Consider the following 22,661-nt stretch of genomic DNA (forward strand, 5'->3'; position numbering starts at 1 on the left):
AAATCTTGTCGGCGCGGACGAGTTGGACCGAAGGGTCTGTTTCCGCGCTGGATAGCTGTCTGACTCTAACTGTCCTGGATGTACTTCAATAGTATGTGAGAGGGTACCCGGGGAGACGTGGTAAGCATTTCTCGAAGCTGTTGTTGAATGAATGGGCGGAGGGAGGAGAGACAGACACGCGGTCTATCTGCTTCGTACGCGACCCGCGAATCGCAGTTGTGTTTCTGAAGGCGCCCGGAGCTGTTGATGGAACCAGTGTCTGAATAGCGCCGTTCCCCTTGCTGCGGTGCTGAAATGCAAGCTGGGGAGGCGGGGGTAAGATCCCTGCCCTCCCTCCCTCCCTGCCATTCTCACCATTAAACACAGCACAGCAGCAGACAAGGAGCAGTGTTCCGGCCATCCCCGGGGCTGTGAAATACATCAGCGAGATCGAGCTGGGCGGACAGGCGAGCTACAATGAGCCGGAGTCAGGACTTACAGTGGGGGCTAGACCTTCCTGAACGTCCCGGCTCATCCCAGAGCCTCAGCTGGAGGATCTGATAAAAAGAAAAAGAAGTTTTTATTTCACTCCACACACACTCCCCTTAAATAGGGCGCAGCTGGTAGGGGCTAGACTCGGTCCAGACGGGCCGATTGGCAGTGATATGGCTGGCACGGGAGGATCCCAGTTTCTCTTGTGTGTTCTACTGAGTTTTTTGGAAGGAGCGAGCGGGCAAATCCGTTACTCTATTCCCGAGGAGTTGAAGCACGGGGCTTTTGTTGGGAATATCGCGGATGATCTGGGCTTGAATGTGGTTGAGCTGTCGGCGCGGAGGTTCCGGATAGTGTCCGGGGCCCCGAAACGGTACCTGGAGGTGAATTTGGAGAACGGGGTCCTGTTCGTTAATGAGAAAGTGGACAGGGAGCAACTGTGCGGACTGCGAGAATCGTGCTTCCTGAACCTGGAGATTGTGATTGAGAACCCCCTGGAGCTGTACCAGGCGGAGATCGAGATACTGGATGTGAACGATAACGCTCCCAGTTTCCCGAACGCCCAGCTCCGGTTGGAAATCACCGAATCGGCGGCGCCGGGAGCTCGCTTCCCGCTGGAGAGCGCCCACGATCCGGACGTGGGAACCAATTCCCTCCGCAGTTACCGGCTCAGCCCGAACGAGCACTTCGTCCTGGAGGTACAAAGCCGGAGTGAGCGCCGCCAATCCGCCGAGTTAGTGCTGGACCGTCCCTTAGACCGGGAGACCGAGTCCGTTCACCGGCTGGTTCTGACCGCGGTGGATGGAGGCTCCCCGAAGAAATCCGGGAGCGTGCTCATCACGGTGCGGGTCATGGACGCTAACGATAACCCCCCGGTGTTCCCGCAGCCGGTGTACACCGTGAGACTGGCGGAGAACGTTCCCGCCGGGACCCTGCTCCTCCGGCTGAACGCTACCGATCCGGATGAGGGCTCCAATGGCCGAATAGTCTACTCGTTCGGGCAGCACGCAGCCAGGACGGTACGGGAGCTGTTCTCGCTGGATGCGCAGACCGGCCAACTCCGGGTCCGCGCTCCGTTAGACTACGAGGACTGCCCGGTCCATGAGATCTTCGTCCAAGCCAAAGACCTGGGAGCGAATTCGGTTGCCGCCCATTGCCACGTTCTGCTGGAGCTACTGGACGTTAACGACAACCCACCGGAGATCTCTCTCACCTCGGTGTCCAGCCCGGTGTCCGAGGACGCGTCTCCGGGAACAGTCATCGCCCTGATCAGCGTTACCGACCGGGACAGCGGCGTTAACGGCCGGGTCAGTTGCTGCCTAAGCGGTACCGGGGCTGGTACCGGTGAGCTCCCGTTCAAGCTGCTGCCTTCTTTCCGCCACTATTACACCCTGGTCACCGAGCACCGGCTGGATCGGGAGACTGTACCGGAGTACAACGTGACGGTGGAGGCGAGCGACGGCGGATCCCCGCGGCTGTCCAGTAACCAGACCGTCACCGTCCGGGTTTCCGACGTCAATGACAACCCTCCCCGGTTCAGCCGGTCCTCATACACGGTGCGAGTCCCGGAGAATAACGCCCCGGGCGCCTCGATCTGCTCGGTCAGCGCCGAAGACCCCGACCTGAACCAGAACTCGTACGTCTCCTACTCGATCGTGAATGAGCCGCTCCGCGGGATGCCCATCTCCACGTACGTGTCGGTAAACTCGGATACTGGGAGGCTGTACGCCCTCCGCTCCTTCGACTACGAGCAGCTCCGAGGCTTCCGAGTGCAAATTCAGGCGCAGGACGCCGGCTTTACGCCACTTAGCAGCAACACCACCGTGCACGTCCTCATAGTGGACCGGAACGATAACGGCCCGGTAATTGTATCGCCGCTGGCGCGGGACGGCTCGGTGGCGGCGGAGACGGTGCCTCGCTCGGCCGGGCCGGGCTGGCTGGCGGTCAAGGTGACCGCGGTAGACGCGGACGAGGGGCCGAACGGCCACCTCTCGTACCGCCTGTTGCAGGCTACCAACCGGGAACTATTCCACCTGGAGCGGCAGACCGGAGAGATCCGCCTAGCCCGCCGCTTCGGTGCTGAAGACCCTTCCCAGCAAACTCTCATCGTCCAGGCCAAAGACAACGGGCTGCCCCCTCTCTCCGCCACCGTCACTATCCTGTTAACGGCGGTGGACGCTCCGTTACCGGATCCCCGGTCTGATTCTACCGGAGAGCCAGAGCTCAGCGCCGACCTTACCCTCTACCTGATCGTGTCCCTGGGCTCGGTCTCCTTCTTGTTCCTGGTCGCTATCCTGGTACTGGCTCTGCTCCGGTGCCAACGGTACACCGTGTCCGGTCGAGGGCTTTGCCCCGCCGCCGCTTGCTGCCTCCCCCGGAGAAGACGATCCGCCAAGCCCGAGGCGCGCCGCCAGATGCCGGTGGCCGGTGCCGAGGTGACCGCCGGCCGCCTTCCTTCGCAGATTTACAGTTACACCGAGCGCCGGAGCCCGGGATCGGCCAGTAGCGACTTCATGTTCCTGAGAGCCGGCGGCGGGCAGGCAGGCGGTGGGCCGAATGGTCTGCTGATCGGCGTGGGGGCCGAAGAACCAAATGAGGTAAGACTGTGTCCCGTTAACCAAATGTTTGCGAGTCAAAGAAATTGAGCCCAAGTGTTATTTTGCCTCTTTAACAATCCCAGAAAGTGCTGGAGAAACTCAGCTGGTCTGGCAGCATCTGTGGACAGAGAAACAGAGTTAGCATTTCGATTTCAGCGTGAGTTCTCCTGACCTGCTGTATCTCCTCAGCACTTGTTTCAGATCCAGAGTGCAGCTTTACTTTGAGCGTCCGATTTCCTGTAACCTTTATCATTATCTTTCCCCACTTACTGAAACTCCCCTCTGAAACGGGGGTGCTAATTATATAGGATCCGGCAGCCCATTCGGCCAATTTTCCCCATGCTGGATGTAATAAACCCCACTTCTCCACCCTACTATGTTCGAACTTCCAAGTTTTGTTTCGTTCGGGCGAACTTGCCCGATGTTAATTCCGCGTGGAACGAGGAATTCTTGCTATCCGCCGCACACACACATGGAGATATATACATCTATAAAACTTCATTCATATTAAGCTGGTCTTCAGCGGGAAAATAGACATTTCCAATATTTGGTCCCATGACAATTATTTTAATAAACTCTTTCGTACATGTTAAATACCACCGGGAGGGGAATTGAGACCCGAACCCGAATCTTTAAGCGTCTTCCACTCTACTGCAAATATTCCTTGTAACCGCTTTGATAAATTTGCAACAACCCCTTTCCTAGGACAGTTGAAACATTAACAGGTGTCTCATGTGGAGACCGAGTTAACAAAAAGTATGTAAAACAATCTCTGGATATATATTTAAAAAAGGCAAAGGCTTTTTGGCGGGTTATGGGGAGCGGGCCACCTGTAGAGTCTCTGTCCCAGGTGATATCTCCATAAGTGGAATAACACAGAACATTAACTCCCACTGCACCCCTCCTCCTCCTTTCACCTTCAGATGCGGACTAGCTCAGTACTACCTGTGAGAATTCTCAGATTCATTAGTATCCCTTTCTGGTTTAATCTGAACACGTTCTTTGGAAGTCTGGTGGGATCCGCTATCTTCGCTCGAGTTTGTTAGCATTACTAGTTTCAACAAGAATTTGTCCCGGACTACCACAATCACCTGCTGATTTAAAATATACAGCTTCACTGGGATATCTTGACGCACTGGTCTAAGCTCCTAAATTAGTCGCCCCTCCAGGTCAGCTCTACTGGCGTACATTTGTTCTCTGCGCTATATGAAGCGAAACCGTGGCCGCCTCAAGTCATTTAAAACGAATGCTTTACGATTTCGCTCAATGTCTCAATTATTCGTGCGTGTTGAACATGTTCCAGTGTGACAAGAAATGTAGTCGGAGTAGGATTGGAATATTCGTATTAACAGGGAGCCGGATCTACACTGTAATTGCCGCGCTGAGCAGCAGATAGATGTTAGAGGTTAAGGATGCAGTGGAGAGTTATCAAGACCCCTTGCAGATATAGTGAGCAGGGGCATTGGGCACGGCAAATGGACTCGTGCCTGTGGATTAGATCCGACCCCGATGCCCCAGGTTCCGAACGAGACATTTCATCACGCCCGAGTGATCAGGCACATCATTTTATGTAACCTTTTGTTGTTGAAATATTTCTGTTTATTGTTTGAGAGAGACAGTTGATCTTGAACAATCTGGATAATCGGAGATAATTATCAGCGAGAGACACGGCGGGGGAGGGAGGGGTGGGATTTGAAAAATTGGGAGCTGTTTTCCTTTACAGTGATATTTCTGTGGTCAGTGACTGGCAATTAATTCGGGTTGAATTATAGAGTTTGGTACTATTGTGCCTTGATGGAGCTAACACATTATAAGACAGAACCACGAAATCCCAGAAGGAGGCCATTCCAGACATCGCACCTGTGCTAGTGAGTGCCAGCCTCTTTCCCTCAGTACTCTTACGCTGTTTATCCCTTTCAAACATTTTTACGCTTCCACGTTTGAAACTCACTAATCTGCCTCCCAGCACCTTTTCAGGCCGTGTTCCAGGGCAGCTAGGGATGGGCAAGAAATGCTGGTCAGCCAGCGACGCATGAATAGAGACAAAAAAATTCCACCCCGATGCACCATAATCAACTATTTTCAAGCTCGCTTTGCTTCCCTGTGTTTTGCCAAACTGAGAGATTCAGGACTGTGTAAAAAAAAGTCATAGCACAGAATCCCACTGTAATTAATGTCTAATTAGTTCAGTCTCATTAACTAAGTTGCGGGTAGGCATGTTATAGATTATGACATACAAGGTGATGGGAGATGGCCATTGCTAATAACACTGGGTGAATTGATTTAAGGTGACCCGTCCTTTTACCAATATCACGGTCATATGTTAATCAATAGGGTGGCGGGCATGTATCAGAAGGCTCTACGGTAACTGAATGCATATTCAGTAACGCTCAGGAGCCTTAATACAAACCTTTGCCTGGAACATTTATGTCTCCGTATTCTCAAACTGATAGCCTCAATTAATATTGATGTGCGGGGAATGGTGTCCCTCGGGCAGAGATGTGTGTGTGTGAGAAAATATCTCGGTGATTGCTCCGGGTTGTCCCGTGTCAGTTGTATAAGCAAATACATTATGTAAATGTGGATTTCAAGTGGAAATTATCTGGAACCATGTATAAAGAGGGTTTTTTTAAAATATATATGAGGAGAAAGAATTCCGACAGCTAATACAGCGCCTGGGAAGGCTGAATAAACCCGCAAACACGCATTTAATTAACGTCAAATGCGGTTCCATCAAAATTATTGGCTTCAAAACTGCAGCCTGCAAATCACAAACACAAATGATCTCGTTTATAGATTCTGTTTGTGTTCTGACCTTGAACTGTTCTTACCGCCAGCTCTCAGAAACATTAGTTCGTGCTGCCTTTATTGACACCGTTTAATTAACGTTTAACCCTTTAATGGTTCTACATAGAATAAGTGGGCCAAGACAAATAGCTGACCCTCTTTAAGGTATAATGATGCTCAAGAACCTTGTTTATCTGGCTCTAACGCCGCTCTATTTGGTTTGGGCGTGTTAGACAGCTGTGTTGCTAACTTTTAACCTGGGTGAGGGATGTGGAGAATGACAGTGGCGAGTGTTAGACTACTCAGAGCCCTTTCTTCCAGAAACACACACATTCAGCCAGTCTCAAAGCTTCGTGTTTTGTCTGCTTTGGCGAGTAAATTCAAAACAAACCTGCTCCTATGATGCTGCTTGGCCTGCTGTGTTCATCCAGCTCTACACCTTGTTATCTCAGGCCCTCTTGTGTTTTCCAGGTTAAACAACAAAACATTGAGTACCATAACCCGCCATTGCAGAGATATACAGGCAGCAGGTAGTAAACCTTTCCTCAACTCATTTCGTGCATTTTCGCTCCTCTTGCATTATCACCCTCTGTCTCAGTTTGGTTTTACTTCATGTTATTCATTTGGTTTTACTTCATGTTACTTCACGTTATCCTCGCTCCTTTGCTTTGAAGTTGATTTACACATTAGATCTCTCCCTCCCTTCTCTCATTCCCAGTCTCATGCTGCGGTTTTCTTTTTTACTTCTGTCCATTGACAGCTCATGGGACCCGGAGGAGACGGGAGACCGATACGATGGGGAGATGGAATCAGGCAAAGTGCCGTTAGCAGTCACAACACCAACCGGTGAATACTCCAGGGAGGGTGGGGTGACGGAGGGACACAGCCTTGACAAAAACATCAGCACTGACCGGCGTTTCTGCTATTAACCAATATCGTTTATTTCTGTGAACATTTTGACACACCTTGACGTGACTGTTGGTTACAGCAAATTGCCTTATTTGGGGCCGATGGGAATGAAATCTAACACACGTCGCCCCAAATAACACTGCGTTCACATTGCCACCATCTCTAATTCTGGCTTTTCGTATCATTTTATAACTTGTTTCAAATATCCCGCTCAAATCAATGTGGGAGGGGCGAGTCAGTTAAATTACTGGCATTTCTATAATAATTTTGACTTGTTTTCACACTTTTCCAATTTCAATACAGTTTACCTGTCGTTACTTATATAATTCGGAGCAGTCCATTTGTATTTTTCGATAAAGGATTTGTTCTACTAGCTCGCAATCCTTGATGCTATTGTCGATCGATCTCTCAGTCTCCCAGATCTGATGATCGTTGATCAGATTACTCGGTGTTTCTACAAAGCCCGAATCAGAAAACTCTAATTACAACGCTGACTCGTTAGGATTTTAGAAATTATTTAATTCCAGGAGCTAAATTGTTGTATTGGCCCGATCTTTAGGTGTATCCAACCGAGAGTTGTAACTATGAAAGCTTCTTTTCCTGTCCAAGTACAGGTTTGCTTTACCAGCTCCGTGTTTCCAGTTCGCATACACAAGTCTCATATAAAAGTCTCCACAATGGATGAAGCAAGATCTGCGCATTTCCCGCCCCGCATTGTTGTAATCGAATAATATCGGCCGCGATTTAAAAACACTGTTGCTAATCACTCCAGCTATAAATCAGTAGACCAGCAGAGCAAGTCTACCCACCTCAGCAGCCTAGTCTGTCTCCATGAGACCCCAGGCCATCTCTCTGTCTTAGCCTCTCTCTGTCCCTGTGTATGTTTCTCTCAGCCCCTCTTTGTGTCTCTGTCACTCTGCTATAGAGCCCCGTGTATGCTTGTCTCTGTTTCATCCTCGACTCGTGCCTCTTTCTCTCTCAACCTCTTCAAGCTCCTTTTCATGTGTCTTTATGTCTCTGTCTCACTCCCTCATAGAGTCCGATGTGTGCATGCCCCTGTCTCATCCTCGACTCGTGCCTCTTTCTCTCTCAACCTCTTCAAGCTCCTTTTTATATGTCTTTGCGTCTCTCGTCCATTTTCTGCCTCCCAATAACAGTTCCTCTCTCCCTCTGTCTCTATCTCTCTTATTCCTTGTCTCGGTCTCTATATTTTGGTCAACATCTCATACGCCCCTTCGCTCTTTGCCTCTATTTCCCGCTGCGTCCTCTCTGTTTCTCTGCCTGGTTCTCGGTGCCTCTATTGTCCTCACTTTGCCAATGTGTGTCTCTTTTATGTTTCACTATGTCTCAGTCACTCTCACGCTAACTCAATCCGACAGGAATTAGTAACTAATGCATTAGTGTCTTCTAAACCACTTAAATCTGCATGACCACCCTGATTATGTTAATATCAGCAGTGTTCATTAAAATAACGAAATCATAAGTGGAGTGAAATTAATGCGATGAGATTTTGAAATCCGCGCATTTATTTTCTGCGGGAAGGAAGCTGAAAAGGTTAGGTTATCATGACAGTGGAAGCTCCATAAACAATCCGTTTATGGAGCCCAGGAGGGCATGGGTCATCAAATAATGTTCAGACAAGGGAATGACCAGTTGTCATGAATGATTAACAATAGTCTGCCCAGCAACAAAACTAAAACCAAACAGCTTTGCATTCCCAAGGAGGTGCAAGACAGGGATTTGGGAGACGCCTTTACCTCTGAAATTCCTCAAGGAACTCCTCTATCTATTTGAGATAGTAGGAACTGCCGATGCTGGAGAATCTGAGATAACAAGGTGTAGCGCTGGATGAACACAACAGGTCGGGCAGCATCAGAGGAGCAGGAAAGCTTTTCTGCAGAAGGGTCCAGACCCAAAATGTCAGCTTTCCTGCTCCTCTGCTGTGTTCATCCAGCTCTACACCTTGTTATCTCTCCTTTATTTATTTGACTCTTTCTTCACCTAGGTGTTAAGTCTGGGTGACAACATGCAACAACACAACTTTGTGTAGTTATTTTAATTAACCAGTTCTGATATGTTATTACAAACCCAATGTGAGACGTGAACCTAGACCTTCTTGTTCAGAGGTAGAGACACTGACACTACCCCACAAGAACCCTGTTTCAAATGTTCAAAGGCAATAATTGGCTTTGCCTCACCACAACCTCTCTTGATGACTCCATTACCTTTTCATTATCTGAACATCTGCCACACATCTCTGGGGCAGCTGCTATTTCCTCCAGTCCAACTTAGGCAAAATTGACACCATGGACCTTGCCATAAACTTGTCCCCTCAGCCCTGATTGAAACACCATCCATTCCTATTGTCTGAGACTGTACCACACCCTCTGTAACATTGACATTTTTTTTGACCCAGAGATTAGCTTCTTATACCATTTTATCTTCATTGCTAAGATCATTTGGTTCAATCTGTTTTACAGTCTGGCAACTGCTTCCTATCCATGCCCGATCCTACCCTAGCTGCTGCTAACATTATCCACTAGTATTTTTTAAATATAGACTTGTTCAAGACTCTCTCGCTGGTCTCCAACTTTGCTCCCTCATAACCCTGAGCTCATCCTCAACTCTGTAGCTTATCCCATATCAAGTCTTGCTCACTCTTAACCCTATGTTTGCTGACCCTTCACGCTGTGTTTGTGTTCTGGTCCACCAATTCACAACTGCGTTTTTGAATATCCCAGAACTCCAATTCCCAAATTCTGTAACTGCCATCCCCACAATCACCATTAAGCTCAGTCATTTCCATCTCGAACATTGCTCAACTCTGCCAGCTCTGTTGCTTATCCATACTTTTGTTTTCTCTTGTCTTGATTATTCTCATGCAATCCTGGCTGACATTTCATGTTCAGCCATCCATAACCTTGTGTCCCTCCTAGGATCTGTTGCTGATGTCCTTACTCATAGTGAATCAATTAATCCATCACCCCTGCAGTTGTTGAACTTCGTTTATTCTAGTGAGGCAGCACCTCAATTATAAATTCCATTCCTTTTTTCAAATCCCTTCATTGCCTTACACCTTTCTATCTCTATAAGGTGTGAAACATACATTTAAGACAACATCCTAGACAGCACAATCACGATCACTGGCTACCCCCACCCATGGGACTCACTGGAGGTGGCAGCACAGTGGTATGCAGTTGGGTAGAAGTTTCCCTCAATTTTGCCTCTGAACCCCTTGAGGTCTCATGCTATCAGGTCAAACATAAGCAATGCCCCCTCCATCCCAGCTGATTATCACCTACTGTCCCACACCCTCAACCTTAGCTGTAGGGTCAGCATTTGCCCATGGTGAACATCACTTTGAAGAAGCATTGAGGGTGGCTAGGGCACAGTTAGTACTGGTGGGGGATTATCACCAGGAGTGGCTTGGTAGCACCATTACTGATTGAACTGGCCAAGTCCTAAAGGACAAACTGGCTAGACTGGGTCTGCATTGTGGGAACCACCAACTGGAAAAACCTATTTGACCTCATCCTCACCAATCTACCGGTCACATACTCATCCATCCATTACACTATTGGTAGGAGTGAACATCACATAATCATTTTCTTCACATTGAGGAAACCCACCATCGTGTTGTATTGCACTGTGCGAAATGAGACAGGCTTCAAACGGGTCTGGCAATCAAATCTAGGCATCCAAGAGATACTATGGGCCATCATTGACAGCAGAATTTTATTCAACCACAATCTGTTACCACATGGTCTGGCATCTCTTCCACTTTACTGTTGCCATCAGAGTGGGAGATCAACCCTGATTCAATGGAGAGTGCAGGAAAGCATGCCAGGAGCAGCACTAGGCATACCTAAAAATGAGGTGTCAACCTGGTGAAGCTACAACACAGGACTACTCACATCCCAGACAGTGTGCAATAGACAGGGCAAACCAATCCCATAACAAAGTAAATGCTGCAGGTCTGCAGAGCTTATGTTTGCTAAGCAACTAAAACAGAAATTGCTGGAAAAGCTCAGCAGGTCTGGCAGCATCTGTGGAGAGAAAGCAGAGTTCACATTTCGGGTTGTGTGACCCTTCCTCAGAACTGTACATTTGATAAGTTCTGCAGACTTGATACATCTAGTTATGAATGATGTTGGACAATTAAACAACTAAAAGGAGCTGGATGCGCCACAAATATCCCAATCCTCAGTGATGGAAGGGCCCAGCCAGCACATAAGTGCAAAAGACAAGGCTGTAGCATTTTTAACAATGCACAATCATAACTACCAATTGGATAATCCAGCTCAGCTTCCATGGAAGTCCCCAGCATCACTGCCACCAGTCTTCAATCAAATCTATTTGCTCCTTGTGATATCAAGAAATGGATGAAGACATTGGATATTGCAAAGACTATGGGCCCTGACAACATTCTGGTAAATAGCACTGAAGACTTGTGCTCCAGAACTAGCTATGCACCTAGACAAGCTTTACCAGTAAAGCTACAACATTGCGTTGACCTGACAATGTGGAAAATAACCCGGGTACGGTTTGAGCAGGACAAATCCAATCCAGCCAAATACCACCATCTGTCCACTCTCAATCATCAGCAAAGTGGATGGAAGGGATCATTGCCAGTGTTATCAAGCAACATTTGCAAAGCAACACCCGGTTCACTGCCAGCTTGTGTTCCTCCAGGACCACTCAGTTCTTGACCTCGTTGCAGCTTTGGCTCAAACATGGACAAAAGAGCTGAACTCCAGAGGTGGATGAGAGCGACTGCACTGATATGAAAGCCACATTTGACTGAGTGTGGTAGTGAGGAGACTGAGTAAAACTGGAGTCAATGGGAATCAGGTAAAACTCTCCTTTGGTTGGAGTCATGCTTTAATTATATTCACTCGTTGGATGTGGGCGTCGCTGGCTGGCCAGCATTTATTGCCCTTCCCTCGTTGCCCTTGAGAGTGTGGTGTTGAGCTGTCTTCTTGATCTGCTACAGTCTATGTGCTGTAGGTTGGCCCTCGATGATGTTAGATTTAGATTTTAGATTTGGCTTTAGGTTTCATTACTACATTTCACTCAAGTACAGGGGTACAAGAGCGCAGTGAAAAGTATACAGTGTCACCATTCCTGGCGTCATCTTGGGCAGAAAGGTACCTAAGTACAAAACCTTAAGTACAAAAATAGAAAAATAAAGAAATAAGTTAAAAAGTTCAACACTACAGTTCTTTTTAGTATAAAGTAGCAAAATAAAGAAATAACGTTGAAAGTTAAACATTACCATCCTTTATTAAGCTGTGGGCCTGAAGACACTCTATGCTGGGTTTTCCCTACCAGGACTTGCTCTCTTTCACGCTCAGCACACTTTCACCCACATTGGGCAAAGTCCAACCTGGGTTCGCCAGCTGCTATGCCGTTGCTTCGCTGCTGACCACCATCTGGGCTTGCATTGGGCCCCAGATGCTGCCATGTTCTATCACCGCTGCTGCCTCCACAACTGAACTCTGTCCAGAAGGTAAGTAAAAAAAACCTAAAGAACTAAAAAAGAGAAGAAATAAATGAGAATACAAGAAAAGAAAGGTGGATGCAATGGATGAGACCCATACTCAAGAGACCCGCCCACTCTGCCGCCATCTTGTTTTCATATGCTTATGTTAGGGGAGAGTTCCAGGATTTTAACCCAGCCATAGTGAAAGAACAGCGAAATATTTCCAAGTCATGATGGTGAGTGACTTGGAGGGTAAATTTCAGGAGGAGGTGTATCTGCTGCCCTTGTCTTTCTAGATGGAAGTGGTCATGGGTTTGGAGAAGCTATCTGAGGATTTTTGGTGAATTTCTGCAATGCATCTGTAGATGATGGAGGGCATGGATGCTTGTGGATGTGATACCGATCAAGCGGGCTGCTTTGTCCTGGATTGTGGTTGTTGGAGCTGCACCCATCCAGGCAAGTGTAGAGCATTCTATCACATTCTTGACTTGTGCCTTGTAGACAGGCTTTGGGGAGTCAGGAGGTGAGTTACTTGATGCAGTGTTCCAAGCTTCTGACCTGCTCTTGTAGCCACTGTATTTTTATGGTGAGTCCACATGAATCCAGTATGCACTTTCATAGACCCTTGAAGGCAATGGGATACGTAGATAATGTTGTTATGAAGGCAAATGGGATATATTAGTTGAGGCACTGAATACATGAGCAGGGAGGTTATGATGTAGCTGTATAAACCCTTAGTTAGAACACAACTGGAATAGTCTGTGGAGTTCTGGTATAGGGAGGATGTGATTGGACAAGAGATAACACAGAGGAGATTCACCAGGGTGTTGCCTGGGCTGAAGCATTTCAGCTGCGAAGAGAGACTAGATGGGCTGGGGTTGTTTTCCTTCGTGCAGTGAAGGCTGAGGGGGGACCTGACAGACGGGTACAACATTACAAGGGGTGTAGCTAAGGTAGATAGGAGGCAACCTTTCCCTTTAGTAGATGGGCCAATAACCAGGGGAAATAGATCTAAGGTAATGGGCAGGAGGTTTAGAGGTGAGTTAAAAAAAACATTTCTCACCTAGAAGGTGGTGGCAATCTGGAACTCACTGCCTGAAAGGGTGGTAGAGGTAGGAACTCTCACAATATTTAAGAAGTTATTAGATGAACATGTGAAGTGTCACAGCTTACAAATGTGTGGCCAAGTGCTGGAAAATAGCATTAGATAGGTGCTTCACTACCAGTATGGAAATTATGGGCAAAAGGGCCTGTTTTGCTGATACAAAACTCTATGGAACTTCATGGCCATTTCTTCTCCATTGCCGGGTCAAAATCTCCAAACTCCCTTCCTAACAGCATTGTGCATTTCCCTACACCTGATGGACTGTAAAAGCACAGGAAGGGAACTCACCGCGGCAATCTAGGGGTGGGTAATAAATTCTGGCCTGGCCTGTGATACCCACATCCCTAAAAGGAATAAAACAAACTACTCTGGTCTGCAATGTATATCCTCCTCTAATTTGGAGCTCTTGAGCAGCCCAGATTTTAATAGCTGCTCTGATAGAGCCATCCTTTCAGTTTTCTAGGCCCCATCCTCTGGAATACCTCCCCTAAAATTCTTGTCTTTTAACACGTTCCTCAAAATCCACCATTTTGACCAAGAATTTGACCAATGGGTTGGCGTCCATATGTGGCTCCCTGTCAAAATTTGCTTTATAATCCTCCTGTGCTGTGATTTTTCAAATTTCCAAATGACTGCATGGGCACATAGCTTAAAGGGAACATTGCTTCTGTGAGACACCTTAGGCCATTCAATAAAGCATGATATACATATTTGCCGTTGTTGCTGAAGAGTCCATTGTCCTTCCAATTCTAGTCCTGTGTATCAACCCACAGATTTCCCACACCCTGGGTAAAGGAATGAAGAAGAGTGACAATCAGTCATAGAGTTAGAGAGTCATACAGCACGGAAACAGACCTTTCCGTCCAACCAGTCCATGCTGAACATAATCCCAAACTAAACTAGACTCAGCTGCCCACTCCTAACCCCGAATGGGCCCTGAACTTTGATGTCCTCCCTTTAAACACCTCCCTGTGCTTATGCCTCTCACTCCCTCTTTAAGATGACCCTCAAAACTCTTTGAATATGTCCTTAAACTCCTGACCTACTAACCCCTCCTTTTGCATGGTGCCAATATTTGTCTGATTATTTTCCTGAGAAGCACCTTGACACTTTTACCACAAGAAAGACAGTGGATAAATAATCTTACAGATTTTGGCAATATCTCTTCACCAGAATAAATAATACTAGGTTCTACAATCTTTTATTATAGCTGAGATATATCTTTCTGCATTGCCCCCAGGGTGAGCATATTCTGGCTGCAGTACAGTGATCAATTTCACATATTATATTCCAAACGGATCTGTATTAGTGCCTTTTACTGACTGCTTATTAACTCAGAGACTTTTCATTTTCTTGTCTCTGGCTATACACATCCCATATACAGATCTTTGCCCTTACTAATTCTGCACACTGTGTTATTGTTTCCCAGAGCACTATCCACCAGTATTTGTGATTCCTCCTGCATTGAATACTGTACCCTAGAGGCATTTAGTTGATGTAGCCACTGTTCACCTTTCTCTGCTATTGCTGTTTCTTAGTGTTTATCCATGACACATCCCATTTGCCACACATCAGCTACCTTCACAAACCTTTTGTGTTTGGTTTGTCTCTAGATTGTGACTTCTCCCTGCAATTTATCTATTATCTACAGTTTCATTTTTGATCCCATCTTCAAACAACAGTAACCTCAACACTGACTCCTGCAGCACTACTGACCCACTGGTGTCAGGCCAAATCAGCTTCCTTTATAAATATTCACTGTTTCATTTGCTTTAATCAATTTTAAATCCATTTCAGAAGTAAATACATGAAAAGATTAACTGATTTATTTAAAATGGATCAGTAGCATTGACATATTAATGAATAGAGGGATTGCATTCCTGGATAATTGTTCCTTTTTTTTATCACATTCCCTCCACTTGAATTGCCCTTTCTTATTATGGACAATTGAAACTGGAAAGGTCAAAACCCTTACCTATTTACGTTAATGGCAAAGAGGCTGCTTAAGATGTCTTAGACATGCCGCTAATTTCAGACAGAAATTGCTGTGCTATTTACTAATATAAAAGCAAGGTTCTGCGGATGCTGGGTGTTTGAAAGAAAACCAGAAAATTCTGGATGTTCTCAGCAGGTCAGACCACATCTGCAGAGAGCCTTGACCTGAAATGTTAACTCTGTTACCCTCTCCACCAACACTGCAAGGTCTGCTAACAATTTTGAGCTGAGTCTGTTCACTGACCAGCTCACATTTCATTAAGGTGCACTGGATACAGAAGCAAGCACAATACGGCAGCATTAACAAGAACAGCAGGCTTCAGACGATTTCCACCATTTTTTTAATATAAGTAAATAACAACTTGTTAAGGTGCACTGCATGTGATAAAATAGCATTTTATTGAGACAAACTTCACTTCCCTTCGGCTATGGCAGCTTTGATGAGTGAGAAACATTACAGAGTTTGCAGCCAGCTGTGCTTAAACAACAGTCAACGCATTTCATTTACTTTACATTAAAAATATAAGACAGCTCATTATTTTACAGTGCTTTGTGGGGAGTTTATGGCAGAAATCCAGCATTTGCAATTGTATTTACAACAGTGAATCTATTTCACACATTTTCTTCATTTAGCAAGTAGCTAAAGAGAAAGTTTTGTTAAAACTCAAATAGCACATCTGCAGTCAGAACACTGGACAAAGAATTAAGGCAGGTGCAAACCTCATATAGTGAATGACTTAGAAGTACAACTACATTGATATAGCAACCATCAGGTAAAAAAAAAGTCAAGCTGGTTTATATATATAATGAAATCAGAGTACCCGGAATGAAGACTCCTGTTTGGAGAAATGTATCCTTAGGGTCGTCATGTGACGCGCACTCTGCTGTAAATGCCTTTGTGTACAGTCTGTGGGATCCCGACGTAGAAAACAAGCTCCTACATTAATATTGACCATTGTCTGTCGTAGGTAAATTATATTTGCATGAACATACCTGAATGAAGCTATGGTGACTGCAGTACTGTACAGTGCGATTTCAACATAGGAGGAGTAGACCATTTGGCCCTTCAAGCCTGCTCTAACCCCACTAAGTAAAGTCTTGGCTAATCCGGTTGTGCTCTCAACTCAACTTTCTTGTCTGCTTCCCATAACCCTCAATTCCCTTGCCTATCAAAAATTCAGCTAATATCATTTATTTCTTGCTCCTCCACCTTTACCCACTTGATTGTACAGAACTTGATCGTTGTTGGGAGAGATAGGTTGTCAAAGGTTTGCGTCTTTCATAGATCATGACAAATGCAAGAATGCCAAATTTCAAGATGATTCGTTGGCAAATCACCTCAGCCAATCGATCTGCACCCTTTTTCCCCGTCCAGTATAAATTGTTGTGACAGTTTGGAATTTGTCATTCTTGCATTTGTCCTGATGCGTGTAAGATGTAAAGCTTTGGTGAAATGTCTCTTTTTTTCAGCAATTTTAATTCTGGGGCACCATTTCTTCATTATAACCAGAGAACCAGACAAAAACCACCGCAGAGGAAGAGGCCATTCAGTCCATCCAGCTGAATAAACTGGCCGATCATTTTAATCTTACTTCTCCAGCACGTGGTCCACTGCCTTGGAGTTTATAGCACTTCAGATTATGATCCCTATTGAATCAGTTGAAGGTTTGCACTTCAAACGACAAACTGGGCAGTATTTTACAGACACCCACCACCCTCAGGACGGAAGGGCTTTCCTCATGACCCCTCTAATTCTTTTACAAATCACCTCCATTTTCCCTGGTAATTTCCCTGTCTACTCTACCCAAGTTCCTTACTATTTTGTACAATTGAATTAAGACACCCCTGAACTCCCTCTATTCTGAGGAAAAATGCCCTAACCTATCCAATTTTTCCATAGCTGCAATTTTCAAGGTTTGGCAACATTCTTGAAAATCTAATCTGTACTCTCTCAAGAGCAACAATATCCTTCTTAGAATGAGGTGATCAGAACTGTACATAAAACTCCAGCTGTGGCCTGACCAGAATCTTTAATGTCTATATTCCAGCATTCCATCAGAACATAGGAACAGAAGTGGGCCTTTCAGCCCTTCCAGCCTGTTTCACCATTCAATGAGATCATAACTAAGCTGTGGCCCAACTCCTTGCACCTGCCTTTGGCCCATATCCTTAAAACCTTTGCTTAACAAAAATTTATCTATCTCAAATTTAAAATTAACAATCCATCCTACATCCACTGCTGTTTGTGGATGATGAACCCTTCTCTTATATTCAATATCTCACCCAATCAGGGAAAGCATCCCATGTGTCCTCTTTACCACTTTATTTATCTGTCCTGGTGTGATAAGGGATCTGTAGAGGTCTCTCCAAGGTCTCTCATTTCCTTTACGTCTCTCAATACCCTACCATTTATCGTGTGTTATTTTGTTTTGTTCTTTCCCTAAATGCTAAATCTCATGCTTCTCCAGTTTGAATTCCATTTGTCACTTTTCTGCCCACTCAACTAACCGGTGACACCTTCCTACTGTCAACAACCATCCTCTTCACTGTCATCTATCCAGCTAACTTCTGTATCATCTACAAATTTCTCCATCATGCCTCCCACATTTAAGTCTAAATCATTAATACATACCACAAACAGCAAGGAACCTGACACTGAACCCTGTGGAACATCACTGCAAGCAGCTTTCATTTGTAATGTACTTTTGAGGATCAATTTAACATAGCTTGTCTTGCAAACCCATATCAGAAATTTTACAGGTTACAGTCAAACATAATAATTTATTCTGGTTTGTCAACGATGCAGAACAACATTCAAATCCACCTATTTAGACCATCTGAGTATTTGAATTCAATAAACCAACAGTATGAAGCGTTTGTGCAAATAAATTATACCTTTCAACTTACTCATTAGTGTCAAGGTTTTGCTATAGTTTCCTTAGCTTCATACATCTCCCTCTATCCAGAGACAACTCTGTTGTCAACAGTGTGGTCCCAAAGGAAAAAGATGGTTAAATAATTGCCACAATAGCAGCTCACTATAATATACATGTCTTTAATACTTCCAGACTACATTACTGAAGAGTAAGAAAAACATGATACAGACGGAGAAGGAATTATTAAGAGGAATGATCAAAGGCTAGGCTGAAAAGAGGGTACTTAAGAAAGCTTAAAGACTATGGGAGGGTGAAGGGAAAGGGTGGAGGTAGGGAATTGCAAACTATGAGTCTTAGATGGCTGAAATTGAGTCTCTGTGGGTGAAGGGATGGATTTGAGTCAGGAGGTCAGTGCGATCATGAGAGCATGAAGTGCTGTGTCAGAGGAGATTACAGAAGATAAGGAAGGGTAATTTTTAAATTCTTTTTTTATTCATTCTTGGGATGTGGGTGTTGCTGGTTCGGCCAGCATTTATTGCTCAACTCTAGTTGCCCTTGAGAACATAGAACATAGAACATAGAACATTACAGCGCAGTACAGGCCCTTCGGCCCTCGATGTAGCGCCGACCTGTGAAACCAATCTGAAGCCCATCTAACCTAAACTATTCCATTATCATCCATATGTTTATCCAATGACCATTTAAATGCCCTTAAAGTGGGCGAGTCTACTATTTTTGCAGGCAGGGCATTCCACGCCCTTACTACTCTCTGAGTAAAGAACCTACCTCTGACATCTGTCCTATATCTATCACCCCTCAATTTAAAGCTATGTCCCCTCGTGCTAGCCATCACCATCCGAGGAAAAAGGCTCCCACTGTCCACCCTATCTAAACCTCTGATCATCTTGTATGTCTCTATCAAGTCACCTCTTAACCTTCTTCTCTCTAACGAAAACAGCCTCAAAACCCTCAGCCTTTCCTCATAAGACCTTCCCTCCATACCAGGCAACATCCTGGTAAATCTCCTCTGCACCCTTTCCAATGCTTCCACATCCTTCCTATAATGCGGTGACCAGAACTGTAGGCAATACTCCAAGTGCGGCCGCACCAGAGTTTTGTACAGCTGCAACATGACCTCATGGCTCCGAAACTCAATCCCTCTACCAATAAAACCTAACATACTGTACGCCTTCTTAACAACGCTATCAACCTGGTTGGCAACTTTCAGTGATCTATGCACATGGACACCGAGATCTTTCTGCTCATCCACACTACCAAGAATCTTACCATTAGCCCAGTACTCTGTATTCCTGTTACTCCTTCCAAAGTGAATCACCTCACACTTTTCCGCATTAAACTCCATTTGACACCTCTCAGCCCAGCTCTGCAGCTTATATTTGTCCCTCTGTAACCTGCAACATCCTTCTGCACTATCCACAACTCCACCAACTTTGGTGTCATCCGCAAATTTACTAACCCATCCTTCTACGCCCTCATCCAGGTCATTTATAAAAATGACAAACAGCAGTGGCCCCAAAACAGATCCTTGAGGTACACCACTAGTAACTGAACTCCAGGATGAACACTTCCCATCAACCACCACCCTCTGTCTTCTTCCAGCTAGCCAATTTCTGATCCAAACCGCTAAATCACCCTCAATCCCATGCCTCCGTATTTTCTGCAATAGCCTACCATGGGGAACCTTATCAAACGCTTTACTGAAATCCAAATACACCACATCAACCGCCTTACCCTCATCCACCTGTTTGGTCACCTTCTCGAAGAACTCAATAAGGTTTGTGAGGCACGACCTACCCTTCACAAAACCGTGTTGACTATCCCTAATCAAATTATTCCTTTCTAGATGATTATAAATCCTATCTCTTATAATCCTTTCCAACACTTTACCCACAACCGAAGTGAGGCTCACTGGTCTATAATTACCAGGGTTGTCTCTACTCCCCTTCTTGAACAAGGGGACAACATTTGCTAGTCTCCAGTCTTCTGGCACTATTCCTGAAGACAGTGACGACAAAGAGATCAAAGCCAAAGGCTCTGCAATCTCCTGTCTAGCTTCCCAGAGAATCCTAGGATAAATCCCATCCGGCCCAGGGGACTTATCTATTTTCACACCTTCCAGAATTGCTAACACCTCCTCCTTATGAACCTCAATCCTGTCTAGTCTAATAGACTGTATCTCAGTATTCTCCTCGACTACATTGTCTTTTTCCTGTGTGAATACTGACGAAAAATATTCATTTAGCACCTCTCCTATCTCTTCGGACTCCACACACAACTTCCCACTACTGTCCTTGACTGGCCCTAATCTTACTCTAGTCATTCTTTTATTCCTGACATACCTATAGAAAGTTTTTGGGTTTTCCTTGATCCTACCTGCTAAAGACTTCTCATGTCCCCTCCTGGCTCTTCTTAGCTCTCTCTTTAGGTCCTTCCTGGCTAACTTGTAACTCTCAAGCGCCCTCACTGAGCCTTCACACCTCATCTCTACATAAGCCTCCTTCTTCCTCTTGACAAGAGATTCAACTTCTTTAGTAAACCACGGTTCCCTCGCTCGACCACTTCCTCCCTGCCTGACAGGTACATACTTCTCAAGGACACGCAGTAGCTGTTCCTTGAACAAGCTCCACATTTCAATTGTGCCCAGCCCCTGCAATTTCCTTCTCCATCCTATGCATCCTAAATCTTGCCTCATCGCCTCATAATTGCCTTTCCCCCAGCTATAACAGAAGGTAGTGGCGAGCTGCCTTCTCGAGCAGCTATAATCTATGCACTGTAGGAGGACCCACAATGCTGTTACAGAAGGAGTTCCAGGACTTTGACCCAGCTAAAGTGAAGGAATGCTGATATAATTACAAAGCAGGATTGTGAGTGGGTTGAAGGGGAACTTGACGGTGGAGGTCTTCCCATGTATATGCTGCCTTTGTCCTCCTAGACGATAGTGATCTTGGGTTTGCTGTCTAAGGAGCCTTGGTGAATTTCTGCAATGCATCTGTAGTTAGTACACATTGCAGCAGGTCTCCTAGCCTCTGATCTGCTCTCTGTAGCCACGGTATATATATGGCTAATCCAGTTCAATTTATGGTCAACGATAACACCCAGGAGGTTGAAATTGAGAATTTAGAGATGGTAATGGAGTTAAGAGTCAGGGGACAAGTCCATAAAAAGGCTTATGCAGAAAAATCAAAATTCTAAATCTGAGGCACTGGGATCCCAGAACATAAGTACAGTTACATTTTTATTGTGAGTTTGTTGTCGTCTGACACTTGAGAATGACATGGTGCTGAATGTAACTTCAGTTATTTAACATTGTTGCTGTTCACTCCAATGTTTGAAATTAACTGCTTGGAGAGGAAGAAAGAAAGAAAAAAGTACTTGCGAACACAAATTTCATGAACTTAGGATGTTCCGCTGCACCTTACAGCTGTTGATGTACTTTAAATAACTTGGCATTGAAATATAGGAAACACAGCCAGCAGCCTGCATACAGCAGGATTCCACAGACCAACAACATGCTAATGAGAAGATCAGAGAATCAGTACAGAAGAAGGCAGCTGCCCCCTCATGCCTGCACTGGTTAACCAGAAAAATGTTTTTGTGATGTTGCCTGAGGGATAGATAACTGTCCCAGGACACAGTGGGTGAATGACGCTGCTCTTCTCTAGACAGTGGTTTGGAAACGTCTACATTCTACAGGACAGACATGGTCACAGTTTAATGTCACAGCTGAAAGCTGAAAGAGGTCTCCGACAGTGCAGCACTCCCTCAGTATCAAAGCAGATGTCAACTTACAGCAATAGCCCTGCCCACTCTGCTCCAATCATTTGAGACTTTGACTGGGTACCAGCATCATGTCAAGAAACTCAATCACCTTTTCTTCAAGAGATAACAAGGTGCAGAGCTGGATGAACACAGCAGGCCAAGCAGCATCAGAGGAGCAGGAAAGCTGACATTTCAGGCCTAGACCCTTCTTCAGAAATGGGGGAGGGGAAGGGGGTTCTGAAATAAATAGGGAGAGAGTGGGAGGCGGATAGAAGATGGATAAAGGAGAAGATAGGTGGAGAGGAGACAGACAGGTCAAAAAGGCGGGCATGGAGCCAGTAAAAGTGAGTGCAGGTGGGGAGTTAGGGAGGGGATAGGTCAGTCCAGGGAGGACGGACAGGTCAAGGGGGCGGGATGAGGCTAGTAGGTAGGAGATGAGGGTGGGGCTTGAGGTGGGAGGAGGGGATAGGTGGGAGGAAGGTCAGGTTAGGGAAGCGGGGACAAGCTGGGCTGGTTTTGGGATTCGGTAGGGGGAGGGGAGATTTTGAAGCTTGTGAAATCCACATTGATACCATTGGGCTGCAGTGTTCCCAAGCGAAATATGAGTTGCTGTTGCTGCAACCTACGGGTGGCATCGTTGTGGCACTGCAGGAGGCCCA

At 45.8% G+C, this 22,661-nt stretch overlaps 1 protein-coding gene across 1 annotated transcript in view; it reads left to right on the forward strand.

Annotated features, from left to right (window-relative positions):
• Nucleotides 1-644: 644 nt before the first annotated feature.
• LOC109934069 (protocadherin-10-like) overlaps nt 645-22,661 on the forward strand; it is a 33,657-nt gene continuing 11,640 nt past the window's right edge. Inside the window, exons 1-3 of the mRNA XM_048603776.1 lie at nt 645-3,068; nt 6,327-6,385; nt 6,616-6,701. Of these exons, the coding sequence (XP_048459733.1) occupies nt 645-3,068; nt 6,327-6,385; nt 6,616-6,701 (2,569 nt within the window). The remainder of the gene's footprint in view (nt 3,069-6,326; nt 6,386-6,615; nt 6,702-22,661) is intronic.

Source organism: Rhincodon typus, chromosome 12 (assembly GCF_021869965.1).
Source record: "Rhincodon typus isolate 14 chromosome 12, sRhiTyp1.1, whole genome shotgun sequence".
NCBI classification, from domain to species: domain Eukaryota; kingdom Metazoa; phylum Chordata; class Chondrichthyes; order Orectolobiformes; family Rhincodontidae; genus Rhincodon; species Rhincodon typus.